The following is a 14,437-nucleotide window of genomic DNA, read 5'->3' as shown; positions in this document are numbered from 1 at the left end:
CCTGCTTCCTTTTCTTAACCGGGCATCAGGGAGGCCCTGGGGCTGGAGTGCTTTCCTGACTCCTCCGATGGGTGATAAGGTCCTCTCTTTCTCTGTGCCTTTTGTGCTGACTTCAGCTGTAGCTTTCTTAGCTGTAGGTATTTAGTGTTCTCATTCTTTTTAGATGTCTGATACTTGCATTTTCTCTTTCTTCCCTCTTTAAATTGATCCTAGTTAAGCAGGGAATTTTATTCATCCTCAGTTACTTGGTAACTTAAGATTTCATTTACGATGCTTAAAGAACAAGGCCTTAAAAATCCCACTTCTTAAAAACACATTATCGTTTTCTGTCTAACATATGATGAAAATTTGAACTTAGTGGATTTAAAAAAGATAAACAGGTAAAAATTAATCTTGTCCTAATAATAGGCTCTGCTTTTATTTTTTCATAATTGTACAAAAATCTTACTTTGAACCTTTATGTTTTTCTTTTGGATCAGGGTCTGCACCTCATGTTGAACTCAAACTAGAGATGCTCCTGCCTCAGTCTCTGAAATGCTGACCTTGCAGCATGCTTCAGCACGCCTGGTTATATCATACTGATAGCCCTGATATTACAGGCACGCCTGGTTATATCATACTGATAGCCCTGATATTACAGGCATGCCTGGCTATATCTTACTGGTCTATCATCTGAACGTCTTTAAAGTCTGACTTAATGCCAGGCTTTCTAAACATATGACTGCCTTTCCTTCGATGCTGGGGACCGAATGCTGGTCTGCCATGTGCTCTACCGCTGGCCACACTCCAGCCCTGTCGTCTGCATCTTCTGAATGCTAGCTGACGAGGTCACGTCACCTTTGCTGCCTTCACTTGTTTTGTTGATTATGCTACTGTTTGTTCTTTGTTACCTCTTGTTAATTTGCCTGCCCTCCTTGTCCTGACTCTGAGAACCAACCATTTGCTATCCACTGCCACAGGTAAGCCAAGACAGAAACTACCTGTCCACCACGACCGTGCTCCCCTGCTCCACCGTGCCTGCCACCCTGAGATGAACCACAGGAGTGTCTCTTAAGACCTCGCACACTTGGACTGTTAACAGTCGTTCTTTACACTTAGCGCTCACACTTAAATCTAAGTTAAGATTTTCTCTTAATAAAAAGAAGTTGAAACTAAGTAGGTGGGGTTCAGCCCCAGCCTCTGAGCCTTTATGAGGCTATGACTCCATCCTTCACAGAGTTCAAGAGTTGACCTGGAGGTACTTACACACATGTCTTTTCTCGTTAGTTCCTCTGGGAATTCAACGAGGCTTTTCAGAATAGAAAAGCTTTTCCAGGGTCTCATTTACTTGTGCCAGGCAGCTCGGCCTGTAAAGGTCAGAGTCAGCTAACATTCCCCCACTTCCCGTAGTAATTCTCTTAGAGAAATTCAGCCTCTTGCTCACAAAGAGGCCTGGGAGGGCCAGGGGTAGGCTCTCCCCACTCACCTGTGTGCAGAGAGAGGTGTCGCGACAATGTCTGCTGTCGGCCAAACACTTTCCCACACACATCGCAGGGAAAGAGCTGGTCATTGAACTTCCAGGATGGTAATCCATTTCCTGCCTCGAGGACTAGCTTCTCTGTCTCTGGGCCAAGAGAAAAGACACTGTGAGGAATACGGGGCACCAGAAATGCACAGCATCTTAGCCAGCCCCGAAGACTTCCTCAGAGGCTCCCCCTAAAAAGGGGCTGAGAACCACTAAGAAGAACCAGCAGCCACCCTCATCCTCATCAATAAAGGATATCGGTGGGGGCCACAATGGTAAAGGGGTCCATAGCCCAACAGCAGCTGGGTTTTCCGTTGATCCTCTTCCTGGTAAAGCTAATCCACACAGACACACAGACACACATACATGCAGTTTGACAGGACTCTGTTCACTCTATAGAAGGTACTCGATAAACACTGGAGTGGGTGAGAGCTGCACGTTAACTTTCTAGAAATGTAGAACCTGCCACAAAATGGTAAACAAAGCAATTGAAACCCCAGGTTCCAAAATGAAAATTAAAGGGTCCATGTCTGGAGAGAAAATATTCCGCTGCTCTTTAAAAAGAAAAGTTTTGCTGCCGAGTTTTGGGTTGTGAAAATCTTTAGCCAGGAGCTCACACTGAGCTAACTTGGGGATGACGGCCTCACACTGCTCTAGCGCAAGAGCTTCGACCAGCATCCTACATCTCGTCGCAGCTGGGAAACGGGTGCTCCACCAGCAATCCATACGCGGTCTTGGATGGAGTAAGCACACTTCAATACATTCTCTTTGTAGCTTAGAAGACTTGTATTTCTCATAGTTGTCAATAGAATTTCCTTTTATTTCCTGACCCGTGCCTCTTCTCAATGAACCACAATGGACTGCACAAACATCTCGTCTGCAGTTGTGTAAGAAGACAGGCGACAGTCGGGGGTGCCCAGGAGAGGAAAATGGATACTTCCAAGAGACGGCTCGTCTGTCAGTCTGTCTGTCCTTGACCTGACCGAGTTTCTGCGGGCCTTCCTGAAGCACAGCGCTACATTACAGGATGGAGTGCATGTGGGGAAAATTAAATGTCACCAGGAACTTCTGAGATCCAAGCAGAGGACAGTGTTCTGACTGCTGCTCGGAGGACACCACAGAACCAAGTGCTTGATTTCACACAATTAGGCTAAAACCATTTTCCAGATACAGGTTTCCACCTATATTTGGACAAGTCAATTGGATCAGTGCGCATTTGAATGAGGTTTTCCCCAGTAGTGTAATCTGAGGACAGAAGAAACAAATAACGCAGATTTGGAAGGAGAGCAGGGAGAAGCCGTGGGGAAATTTGCGATAATGTTTGCTGTGCAGTACCTGCCAGCAATCCCACCACTGATAAACGCATTTATTGATTGATCTGTGTTTGTTAAAACGCAGTTCTTGAGGCCTCGGGGAGAAGAAACTAGTTTGTGTCAAGCAGTAATGCCTAAGTCGGGGTGGAAGGGGACGGGGAGGATGGGGAGGTAAAGACGGAGGCCAGTTGGACATCTTAAGACAAGGACCACTCCTGGGTGACTGTCCTCAAACCACATAGAGATAAGAGATGGTATTTCAAGCAGCTCTTTCTAAGTGTGCCATCAACAGCGCTCTCAGGAGGGCGATAATTATAATAACAGGTGGAGGTCAAGACGGTGCAGTGTCTTCTAGTGCACCCACAATACATGAATTCATTGTGTCACAGACCCAGCGCATAGGTAATTAAAAGTGAAGGCATCTCTTAATAATTTTTTGAGTATTAGTCGTGAACTTGAGAAGCTTAAGCATCACAAAGAATTCAGTTCTTCCAGTCTTGGAAAGCCATGGCAACTTTGAGGACTGGGACACATGAGCAGAGAAAGCACCACATTGGGCCGTGAGGCACCCAACATGCCCGAGCCCCAACCCCAGTCCCATCTCGGCATGGATCCTAACCCCTTGGTGTCTGTATCTATGTACAGGGACTAAATATCATTCTTATTCTACAGTCAGAATGAATGGGGATTTCTTAGCAATAACATATTGACTAGCATGATTAATTTAATAGCATAACTAATAAGGTCAACTGACAATTCAGAGCAGAAAGTAGAGAGATATGCCTGCTATGGATATGTGTCTGTAAGGCTAATCTTGGTTGTCAATTTGACACTCTTGGAAAGAGGTAGCCTCGATGGGAGAGCTGGCTCCATCCGATTGGCTTGTGGCCATGTCTGTGGCCGTTTTCTTGATTATTAATTGACATAGGAGGGTTTGGCCCACCCTGAGAGGCACGATCCCCAGGCAGAAGGGACTGGGCTATACGAGAAGGCTAGCTGAACAGATAGCTAGCCAAGTACGCAGTGTTTGTCCGTGGTTTCTGCTTCAAGCTCCTTCCTTGGTTCCCCTTGATGACGACCTGCAACCTGTAAGTCAAATGAGCCCCCCCCCCCCCGTCCCCCAAGCTGCTTTGGCCATAGTGTTTATCACAGCAATAGAAAGCAAGTCAGGGTGTTTCAAATAAACTTAAGAGATGTGCTCTTACGATACTTTTAGTAGAAATGCTTGCAGTCGCAAGTCAAACTGCAAAGACTTTATAGCCTCCCGAGTGGACCACACCCAAGGTTTACTCTGGTTGAGACAACTGCTCTGGCCGATAGGATTACTGTTAACCCCACAGTTACAGCCGACAACAGTCCTCCCCTTCCTGCTGCCCTCTCCCACAGCTGGAGGCAATGGCTCTCAGTCATGAGTTAAAAGCGCTGGCCAATGAAAAGGCTTTTGCTTTCCTGATGAAAAGAAGGCTAAGAGTGGGTGTTGGCTTTCTCTCTTTCTCATGCCTTGATGACAGAGGGGACACCTGGGACGGTGGCAGCTATTGTGTGAGGATGAAGCATGAAGATGCAAGCCAATTCATGCCATTCTTAACCGAAACTCTCTTCCGTGCTCAGCCCCATCCGTCTACAGCATCCCTGAAGGGCCCTCCATCCTGGCTCCTGACAGTGGCAACGGGGAAGCCGGGTGAGCGCATCCCATCCTAATTATCTTTGGTTCTGCTTTAAAAACCCTACAAGCCTTTTTTTAGATTAGTAGGGGATTTGCTTTAATTTTTTTCTAACGAAGCATAACATATACCACCAATGGAAAAGTACACATACCAGTAACTGCATCTCAATTAGTCCCAAAGTCTCCAGACAGTTCAAACTATGGGTATTATTTTAAAAGTTCTGACTTCCTTCTTTATTCCCACACCCCCTGGTGTTTGTCATTATTTTAAGTAGCTGCGTAGTTACAATCTTTTCCCTTTCTTTTGGAGCAAAACTCTAATCTAATGACAAATTCTTTCTTGCCCAGTCTCATAGGTTTTTTATCTCTGGCAAAACATTTTATTTCTTTTCAGTCATTTTGACTCTGATTTCTAGAACATCCTCAATTGCTCTGTGACTCCTGGCTACTCGGCACAATACAGTTTGAGGCTTTTCTCCCTAACAGTTCACCTACAGTTTTGGCTTTGAACATCACTTAGGGTTTTCCATGTCCTTAATTAAGGCCTCTGTTCCATTTTGTGTGGTGGATGAGCCACAGGCTGTCAGCATACCAAGCTCATGTTCTACTCCGAGCTACACCCCCATCTAGGTCTGTGTTTTCAGCGATGCAAACGGATCCATAGGCACAAGCACTTCTGTCTCAGTGCAGCTGTGTCTGTGCAGTGTCAGTGAGATGTCCCCAGCTATTCCTACACAGCGACATTCACGACAGTGAGGCCTCATTATGCAAGATGCAGTTTGGCAAACTGTGCTTCTTAAGACCTACTGACACAAAGGGATGTGTCTTATTCATAACCCAACAACTATGTCCCCAAAACCGAACATGAGATAAACCCATTCTGTAGACTGGCACAGGCTATGGATCAAGCTGAGAAGTTACAGAGCCTTCATACAAGAGGGCCAAAGAAATCATCATTTCCAAGACCTCTCCCTACTCAAGGTGCACTGTCAGTTGCACATGGTCAAGAAGAGTTTCCATGGTAACCATGTCTCCACCCTACCTCAAAACTTCATTCAAGAAGGAACCTGAATTTTCATCTTGTTTAAGTCTCTTTTCTTACATGAAAGCAAAGTAAGGCCCAGAGAAGTGAAGCAACTTCCCTAGGATGTCTTGTTAGTGGCTGAGCGCACGAGACTCCCCCGTATCTCATGTGAGCTCCTTTAAGCCACAGGAAACCGACTCAAAATTCTACATCACACAGAGGGATTTTTCTCCTCCCTCTGCTCTTTGGCTGTGCACTTAATATTCTTAGTTACAAGCTGGCAACAATTCAGACGCTAGGATTTCTTCTACCTTCTTTTTGGCAAGGGTCAGCCTAGGATGTCCCAGGCACAGAGGCTGGGAGGCTACAGTAAGCCATAAATCAGTACCAAGGAGGGTCAACAGGACAGTCAGATGGGTGCACCCTAAAAGTCAAGCCTTCCCTTTGACGCCAACTAAGTCATACTGAAGAATCCCTTGGGCGTTTGGTTGCTATGCAGAGAGACTGTGGTAATAAACATATTTAAGGCATCGCTCTCAAAACAAGGGGGATAAAGAGGAGGATTCGAGTTCGCCTCATTAAGGTCTTTGGCTTTTGGTCTGGAGCATGACATGGTTTTGCTGGTGTGTCTCCCTGGGGGAGAAAAGCTACGTTCCCGGATGGAATGTTCCTCCCCAGCACCCCCACTCCACCTGATTTAGGCGAGAGAAACGCTGTGAGTAGGGGCTGTATCTGGGTAAAATTAGACAGCATGAGCTCAATCCATAAATAACTGTTCACTTTAGCCAGAGCCTGGCTGATTCATCCCTGGAGACCAGGGTCTGGGGCCACCTGCGTTTTGCATCCCAACATATGGAGTCTCGATTAGTTCAGCTGAAAAGTTCTGAGACATAACTCAAAAGTGGAATTCTGGGTTTCTCTGGACTCCTGGGTAGATGGAAACCAATGAGTCAGACTGTATTCCAGGAAGGCCATGGCACTTTCTGGTTAGGCCTGATCTGCCTGGCTCTCTTCTCCAGCCTCTGCTTAAATCAAGCTTCCACCTGCTGCCAAGGAAGTTGCCAGTGTGCAGGGCATACGCCTCTTGGGGCTGATTATCATCAGGCAAGTGCTCGAAGGTCTTCCATAAACTGGAAATAATCTGTAAGGTTCCTTCCATTTTAGGACAACCATTCCTGCCCCTTTAGCTCAGAGGACTGAGCTTGGAGCCTCGGAACTGTGCTAGGACAGTGGGCACAATGCAAGTCCAACTGGCATTCATAGCTCTGCCGCTATGTCATGAACCACTGGAGGCCCTGAGCAAGACCTCACAGCTGTTGCTCCTGGCTGCCCATAACAGCCTTACTAGACTCCCTATGACTCACTTACTATGGGTCTCCACGTGATCAATTTTTCCTGTAAGACCATTTCAAATACTCTTTCAAAGTAGTATTTATCTTTCTGCTGGTCAAAACACCCATTCAACAAACTGTTAGGTTGGCAGAATTTAGTCAAGGCCTGTCAACCTGTAGCTAACGACAGGCATTGAATGCGGAATCTAAGGCATGGTACCGTTCCCTGCCTTGGTCTTCTCTGGGCTTTTGAAGAACATAAATGCTGAGCGAGCTTCACAAAACAAAGCTTTGTTTCAATAACGCTGAAGGATAAATGTATGAAAGGTTGAAACCCAGCAAGCAAACCTCCAACGCTGCCTGGGACATTTAATCATGTCGGGAGGGAGCGCTATTAAACAGAAAGTAGAGGGCCCGTCCACCTTCAAATCTGGCTTCTTCATCTGCTGTGACTCTAGACGCAACATTGAGCATGGATTCTAAGACATCTCGCACCCAAGTGTATCCAGAACACCATCAGTGATTAAGAAGAGTCCAACAGGCCTAACCATTTTGCCTCAAACCTTGGTTCAAGCAGGAATCTTGCCACTTGATTCGGTGTTCAGCTCATGTACACAAAGGTTGAGAGAGCCCAAATGATTGGGGGCTGTCGATTGACAAATGGCTTGGGGTGCAGAGGCCACCTTGAACTATGGCCTCATTCGAGCTCCCGCATGCTGTAAGAAGCTGATGTCAAAGTCCCCTAGGAACGAGGGCTTGAGCGCTTGAGTCTTAGCAAACTGATGCTTTGAAGATCAACCCAGAAAAGTGGGGTGCTGTGGTATTTCTTTTCTTTTCTATTTTTTTTTTTGAGGTTGGGTCTCACCTGTAGCTCAGGCTTGCTGGAACTCACTATGTAGCCCAGACTGACCGCACATGTCTGCCACTACCCCAGCCTCAGTTTCCTAAATGCTGGGATTACGGACGTGAGCCACCAAACCTAGTACGGATGGGACTGGTGACTTAGTGCTGAGCCAACAGTTAGCTTCATAAATGCTGACTGACTACTAGCTGTTAAATTGGGGAAGAAGCATGTGTCCTCTACACAGTCACTTCTAAGATGGGAGAAAACGCAAGTTCTGAATCCTCTGTTAGACAATGCTGGGGACCAGGAGCTCCGTATTACAAGAAAGCCGAGTCACATGGGGCTTGACCACTGCATGGGGAACTTCTCTAGATGTCTAGACAGAGTCACTGTCAGAGCTAGGCCAACTGAAGCCCGCTGCTTCTATAGAACTTAACTTTGAAAAAAATCCATGAAAGAAAATGTTGATATTGATTCTTTATTTTCTTCTACTTAACAGTCCTCAATAAATGGTCAGTGAATAAACAAGCCAGTCACATCACGGCGTTCTTGTCTGGTGTCACAGAAACCTAATTGTACATTGCAGCACGGAGCGTATATCGTCTTCATGATGGTGGCAGGCCACACCGACAGGACTCTGGATCTTGTTACTCTTCATAAGATTGTGGGAAGATTTAAATTCGCAGCAAATGCTCCAGCCTGTCCCAACATTGAGGACATTCAAATCTTGGATGGGAAATCACCAAGCCCAGAAGCTGTGTCCTTTCTTTTTTTTAAAGGGAGTTGGGGATGGGAGTGGGAGGTCTGGCAGACACTAATAATTTTAGTACTTACGAGAATCCCCCGCCCCTTTTCAAAGAGTAGCAGTTTCCTAGTTACAGACATACCCTTTCTGACCAACTCTGCCTGCTCTCAGAGGCTAGTGTAGACCCCAGTTCTGCCCGAGGACGGTGGAAGTTCTTGAGAGAGTGTCTTTGACATCCACACTACCCATAATGCTCTGAGACAGTCAAATAAAAAGGCTTTGCCTTTGACCCCGGCCATCTCCCTTGGATGCCAGCAGGTGGAGCAGCGTCCTTCATCCATGAAGATGAAAACTCCTGATAAGGGGGAAGAATATAACACCAGAAGAAGACTCAACATGTCCACCATCTGTCTGACTTCATCAGACAAAACAGATCCACATCCAGTGAGCCTCTGGAGCTAAGCTGAACACAGTTCTAACAACGGCTCCAGTTGGCAGCTGATTTTCATGATGTCAATCAACACCAGGGTTTATTACCAGTGCACCAAGGAGACAATGCACGGCCGAAACAATGACTTACATTTATGGAGGAGTCATCGCTGTTCTAGCCCCATGCGATGTTTTCCACATTGCATTGAACCTTACAAAGCACCATGCCCAAGACATTAGTGTTAGACCTACCATTTGAAAGGAAAAGTGACAGCTGGCTAGGGGTGGCAGAGTTGAAGGTCACCTAGCTAGGGAGTGGCTGCCCCTCTCACTCGGAAGCCCACTCACTGCATCATACTATAAAACCAAAGACAACTCTAACAATTTCAGTTTATTGCACCAGAGAACTCTGCTACAGCAATCTAATTTAGTTCCACTTTAAAGTTTCCTGCGAGCAATAACCAAGGCTTCTAACCAGGTGCCTCATGCCTGCAATGCCGGGACTAGCGAGACTAAGGCAGACGGCACGCCATGAGTTCAAGACCAGCTCGGGCTACAGAGTGAGACCCTATCTGAAAAACAAAACAAAACAAAAGAAGAATAAAGGAAGAGAGGAAGGGTTGGGGAGGAAGAGCCATTGCCAAGGCCTCTATGATACCATTATTTAAGAAGGTATTACTGGAGCCACACGAACACTTCCCTTAGGACCTGCCTGGAGAGAGTGAAGAACTCTTCCTATGTGTTCTCTCTGACCTTGTGCTATCTGCAGTCTCTCCAGCTGTGACCAACATCTCTCATCAGATGTGTGTTATATGCTATAGTTCGGATTCATAAATGGCCCCGTGGGTTAAGGGCCTGGTCCCCAGCTTGCCAGTATGGGGAGGTGATAAAATGGTTGAGGTGGGGCCCACCAGGAAGTCTTCACGTCACTGGAGGTGTGCCCCTGAAAGGGACAGATAGTCTCTGGCTTCCTGGCCTTCTGGTCTGTGGCTTTGCACTGCCCTCACCGCCAAGTGTGAGGTACCTTCCCCTCATTAGAGGTGTAAATAAAGATCTGTTCGGTCACAGATCAGCGGGTAAAGGCACTTGCTGCCAGGCTTGATTACACAAGTTCAACCCTAACCCTAACCCTACATGGTAGGAGAGAACAACTGACCACCACACATGCACCATGGCACATGTGTGAATTCGCAAGCATGAATAAGTCAATGTTGCAAAAAATTGAAAAAAGATTCTGACCTAAGCTCTTGGAATACTGAGGCAGGAGGACAGCTGTGAGGTCTGGACCAATTCGATTGGCGAAATGACATCTAGGTGAGCTTAGGCTACAGTGACAGCTTGCCTTAACACTCGTCTCACACCCTGCCCCAAATTCCGAGCACCGATTATGCAGATTTTAGTGAAATCTGGTCCCCTTGGATCTGCCTGAGAGTGAGACATGACACTGGCTATTTTTTAAAACTCTTCCCAGAGAGGGAAAGTAAGACATAGCCAAACAAACTTGAGCCTGCCGCAACTGCAGTGAGTATCGGGAAACTTTTAACTCCAAGTATTTTCTTCCATGGTTTACTAAAACATTTGGGAAGATAGAAGAACATCCTGAGAGAACGCATTATCATCATCTAAACCATCAGGGGAATTTCTCCTCCGTTCCTCACTGATTGTGGAACTATAAGCAAAATATAGATTAAATGAATAAATGAGGGAATAAATAAAAAGCAAAACAACCACTGTTAAAAACAATGAAGGTTTTTGGGCAAGGAATATAGTCGGTGGTGGAGCACCTGGATAGGAGATGGGTTTGAGCTTCAGCATAGCAAAATACAAACACACTAACGAGGTATTATACAATCTGAAAATTACGGCTTTGTAAAATATTTCATATATTAGTAAGTTTTTAATGCTATTTGCTCTCAAAATTATATGCCCTGCTAAGCATACCACCTACGTTCAACTCTGTTCTGTGATTCATGTCACAGTCATTTAAAATATTACTGAAGTGAGCCTGCAAGGGTCAAGTAGGTCTCCTCACGGAGGTTAGAATCCACTGGAATTCTCAATTATTTTTGTCTTCTTTTCTTAGTGACAACCCTTGATCCTACCAACGGCTCCTTCAAAGGCTTTCAAATACCACCAAGGCCTTACCCGCTCAGGACGCTGGAATTCCTGTGTGGTCTAACCTGCTGCCTTTACTTCTGAAGTGATAGAAACTACCACCATCTGATTGTTTTCATCTGACCTTGGGTTTTGGCCTCCTAGCTTATGGGAGATTTGACATTCAAAGGCAGACTGTGCACAATGGGTGGAGAGTGGGAATAGCCTATACAGATCCACGGACAAATCTATCTCTGCATCACTGCGAAGCTCTCTTTCCCAGTTCGGAAGGCTGTGTGAAAAGCAAGCTCAGAGGACTGACACCTCCGAACCTCAAGATGGGGCTTCTCTCATAGCCCTGGAACTTGCTCTGTAGACCAGGCTGACCTCAAACCCAGAGATCAGCCTGCCTCTGCCTCCTGAGTGCTGGGACTGAAACCTTTCACCAACCCCCCCACCCCTGCCTGAGCCTTCTCTTTATCCAAGGAATATTTATTGTGCTTTTTGTTCTAAAATTATTCTTTTTTTTTTTTTGGAAAAGTACTATACAACAAAGATCAGCACTTTTAACACTTAAAAACCTAACCAACATTTTAAAATCTTGAGACTCTGAGATCTTGTTTATTTGATTAAACAGATTGTTTTCACATGGTGGGAATTTCTGTTAGCTGGCTTATTTAACTATTCCCCAGGTGGGGAGTCGCAGACACAGGGCTGGGGAATTCTGCTTGTTTTTGTTCCTTTGGCCAGAGGCCTATGAGGTAACAAAACGGATGCTCCAGCTCTGGGGGTGGGAAGCACCAGATGAGAATCTGGCCAGGACCTGCTTCTCAGCTGGGCTCAGGGCAGAGTGAAGGGCCTTAACTGAGCCCTTCTGTGAGGAAGGCAGCCCATTCACGCATGGCCCATCCCACTACCTGACTCCTCCCAAGACCCCTCCTTTAACCCTCAACGTGGGAGGAAAGGGGAGGACACACCCTGTACAGCACAGTGCACTGCTAGGCAGGCGCTGAGGAAAGACCCTGAAGGCAGTTTCTTATGAAAGCTGACCTAAGGAGGGGCCACACTAATAACCTCTTACCAGAATAGTAACCTGTATAATTTATGTCTGTTATCTGTTTATCTGCTTTGTTACACTTTTACACTTTTGTTTCTTTTGTGGTCGGGTGTGGGCTTGTGAGTGCCACACAATGCTTGTGGAAGTCAGGTGGCTTCTCCTCCCATCACGTGGTTCCCAGGGTCTGAGCTCAGGGCTCCAGGCTTGGCGGGGGCACCTTTACCTACACTCGGGCATCTCGCTGCCTCCCCATAAGTTTTCTGTCATGAGGGGAGAGTTGTGCTTAGGTGGAGGTGAAACGGGACAAATAGTTAAGACTTATTTTCTTCTGGACCCACACTAAAGCAAAGAGTTTTATCTAATCTTCATAACAGCCCAGAAAGACTGGCCTGTCATTGCCTTCATCCTATCGATGAGAAAAATCACAGCTCAGGACGATGAAGAAGTTGGCTTGCTCCCCTTTCCCCGGGGTTTGAAGAGAGGAGGGGTTTGAAACTAGGATGCTCCGCGAGAAAAAATGCGCATGCGCGTTTTGCAGCTTTTGTACCTGGGTGCTGCTCCTCCAGGAAAAGACCTCCATTGCCTCTGTCAAGTAGAAACTCCTGCTGGCTGCTGGCCTGGAGACTCTTCTAGCCTGTGACCTTACTTGGACCTGGCGCTAAAAAGGGTCGGTGCCACATGCTGACTTTCCTTCCTGAGGTGGCAAGCGGCGGCATTCCATGGCCTTGACTGAAAACACACTACGGGAGGCGTGGACGTTCTGTGACAGGAGCCCTGTTGAGGAGTGGCGCGCACTTGGAACAGGAGCTCTGGTGTAGCAACTGTACTCTAAACGCATACCCTATGAGCAAGGAGTTTTCAAGGAGCGTAGAAATGACTATTAGGCTCTGACATGACCGATACAAACGATGGAAAGGCAGAGCCATTTCTTCTTAGTCATTTCGGGATTGGCAAGAGTGACAAGTAGATTTTCCGTTCATGTAACACCCTAGGACTTTTATTTAAAGAACTTGTAATTTTCATCTTAAAATGAATAAAATAATTATTTTCTATTTTTAGTTTTAGGCTCTGATATGGTAAATAATAAAACGTATTACTCACATAAATAAAACTTCTTAGAATTTCTTAATATTTCTTTTTTATTGAGCTGTACATTTTTCTTCATTCCCCTTCCTTCCTCCCCTTCCCCTTCTACCCTTTCCTGTGACCCCCAAGCTCAGGAAATCTTGTCTTTTTCTCCTTCCTATGTAGACCCATGTATGTTTCTCTTAGGGTCTTTTTTGTTGTCTAGGTTGTCTGGGGTTGTGGATTGTAGGCTGATTTTTTTCCTTTGCTTTATATCTAGAAGCCACTTATGAGTGAGTACATTTATATTTGTCTTTCTGGGTCTGGGTTATCTCACCAAATATGTTTTTTTCCTAGATGCCTACAACATTTTAAATTAAATAGATTATCTATGTTTCAAGTCCACAGCAGCTAAGCAAAAGGAGAAGCATGTATCTTTTTTTGAAAAGCTTCATCTTCTAATTTCAATTCTTAAATTGAAAAGGAAACCAAATAAAATGACAAAAAAAATTTGATGTAGTTGAGTGTGACAGTTAATGCCTGTAACCAGAGCATGTGGGAGGTGGGGCTGGAGGACTGTGAGTTCAAGGCCAGACTCTGCTACTCTACACACAAAAAATTCATTGAAATCAGTAGTTTGTCTACCAAGCAAGATATCAGAAATATCAATAATAAATTGGAAATATGAAAGGACTTCTCTCTATGAGGGAAGCACAATGATTACTTTTTGACAGTCTCATGTAGCCTCCCATGCTCTTGAACTTGTCATGTATCAGATGAGGACACCTGTTGTAGAATGTTCCTTTAACTATGGAGAGGTGTGTTGTATTTGTTTATGCTGCATTTGTTTAATTATGTTGCTGCTTCACCTTGCCTGTCTAAGGCACCTGATTGGTCCAGTAGAAAGCTGAATGACCAATAGCTAGGCAGAGGAGGGATAGGTGGGGCTGGCAGCCAGGGAGAATAAGGAGGAGGAGGAATCTAGGATGGAGGACAATGAGGGAGAAAGAGAGGGAGATGCCAGGAGCCAGCCAGGTAGCTGACAGCCAGTGAGCCACAGAGGAAGCAGGAAAGCAGGACAAGCAGAATGAAAAAAAAAAAGGTAAAAAGTCCTGAGACAAAACTCAGATAAAGAAAACCAGGTTAATTTAAGTTTAAAAGAAAAAAAAAGGCTAACAGTGGTTTGAAGGAAAATGGCCACCAAAGGGAGTGACACTATTAGGAGGTGTGGCCTTGCTGGAGGAAGTGCGTCACCGTGGGGGCGGGCTTTGAGGCCTCGTTTCTCAAGCTTCCCTCAGTGTGACAGTCAGTGGACTTCCTGCTGCCTCCTGGTGAAGATGTGGCCAGCACCACATCTGCCTGCAG

At 45.8% G+C, this 14,437-nt stretch overlaps 1 protein-coding gene across 5 annotated transcripts in view; it reads right to left on the bottom strand.

Annotated features, from left to right (window-relative positions):
• The window catches only part of Znf827 (zinc finger protein 827), a 177,712-nt gene that overhangs the window by 17,378 nt on the left and 145,897 nt on the right, over positions 1-14,437 (bottom strand). For all 5 annotated transcript variants that reach the window (XM_075976530.1, XM_075976527.1, XM_075976528.1 and 2 more), the window contains one exon: positions 1,466-1,603. In XM_075976530.1, coding sequence (XP_075832645.1) covers positions 1,466-1,603 — 138 coding nt within the window. The remainder of the gene's footprint in view (positions 1-1,465; positions 1,604-14,437) is intronic.

Source organism: Microtus pennsylvanicus, chromosome 6 (assembly GCF_037038515.1).
Source record: "Microtus pennsylvanicus isolate mMicPen1 chromosome 6, mMicPen1.hap1, whole genome shotgun sequence".
Lineage (NCBI taxonomy): Eukaryota > Metazoa > Chordata > Mammalia > Rodentia > Cricetidae > Microtus > Microtus pennsylvanicus.
This window is presented reverse-complemented; position numbering and strand designations above follow the sequence as displayed.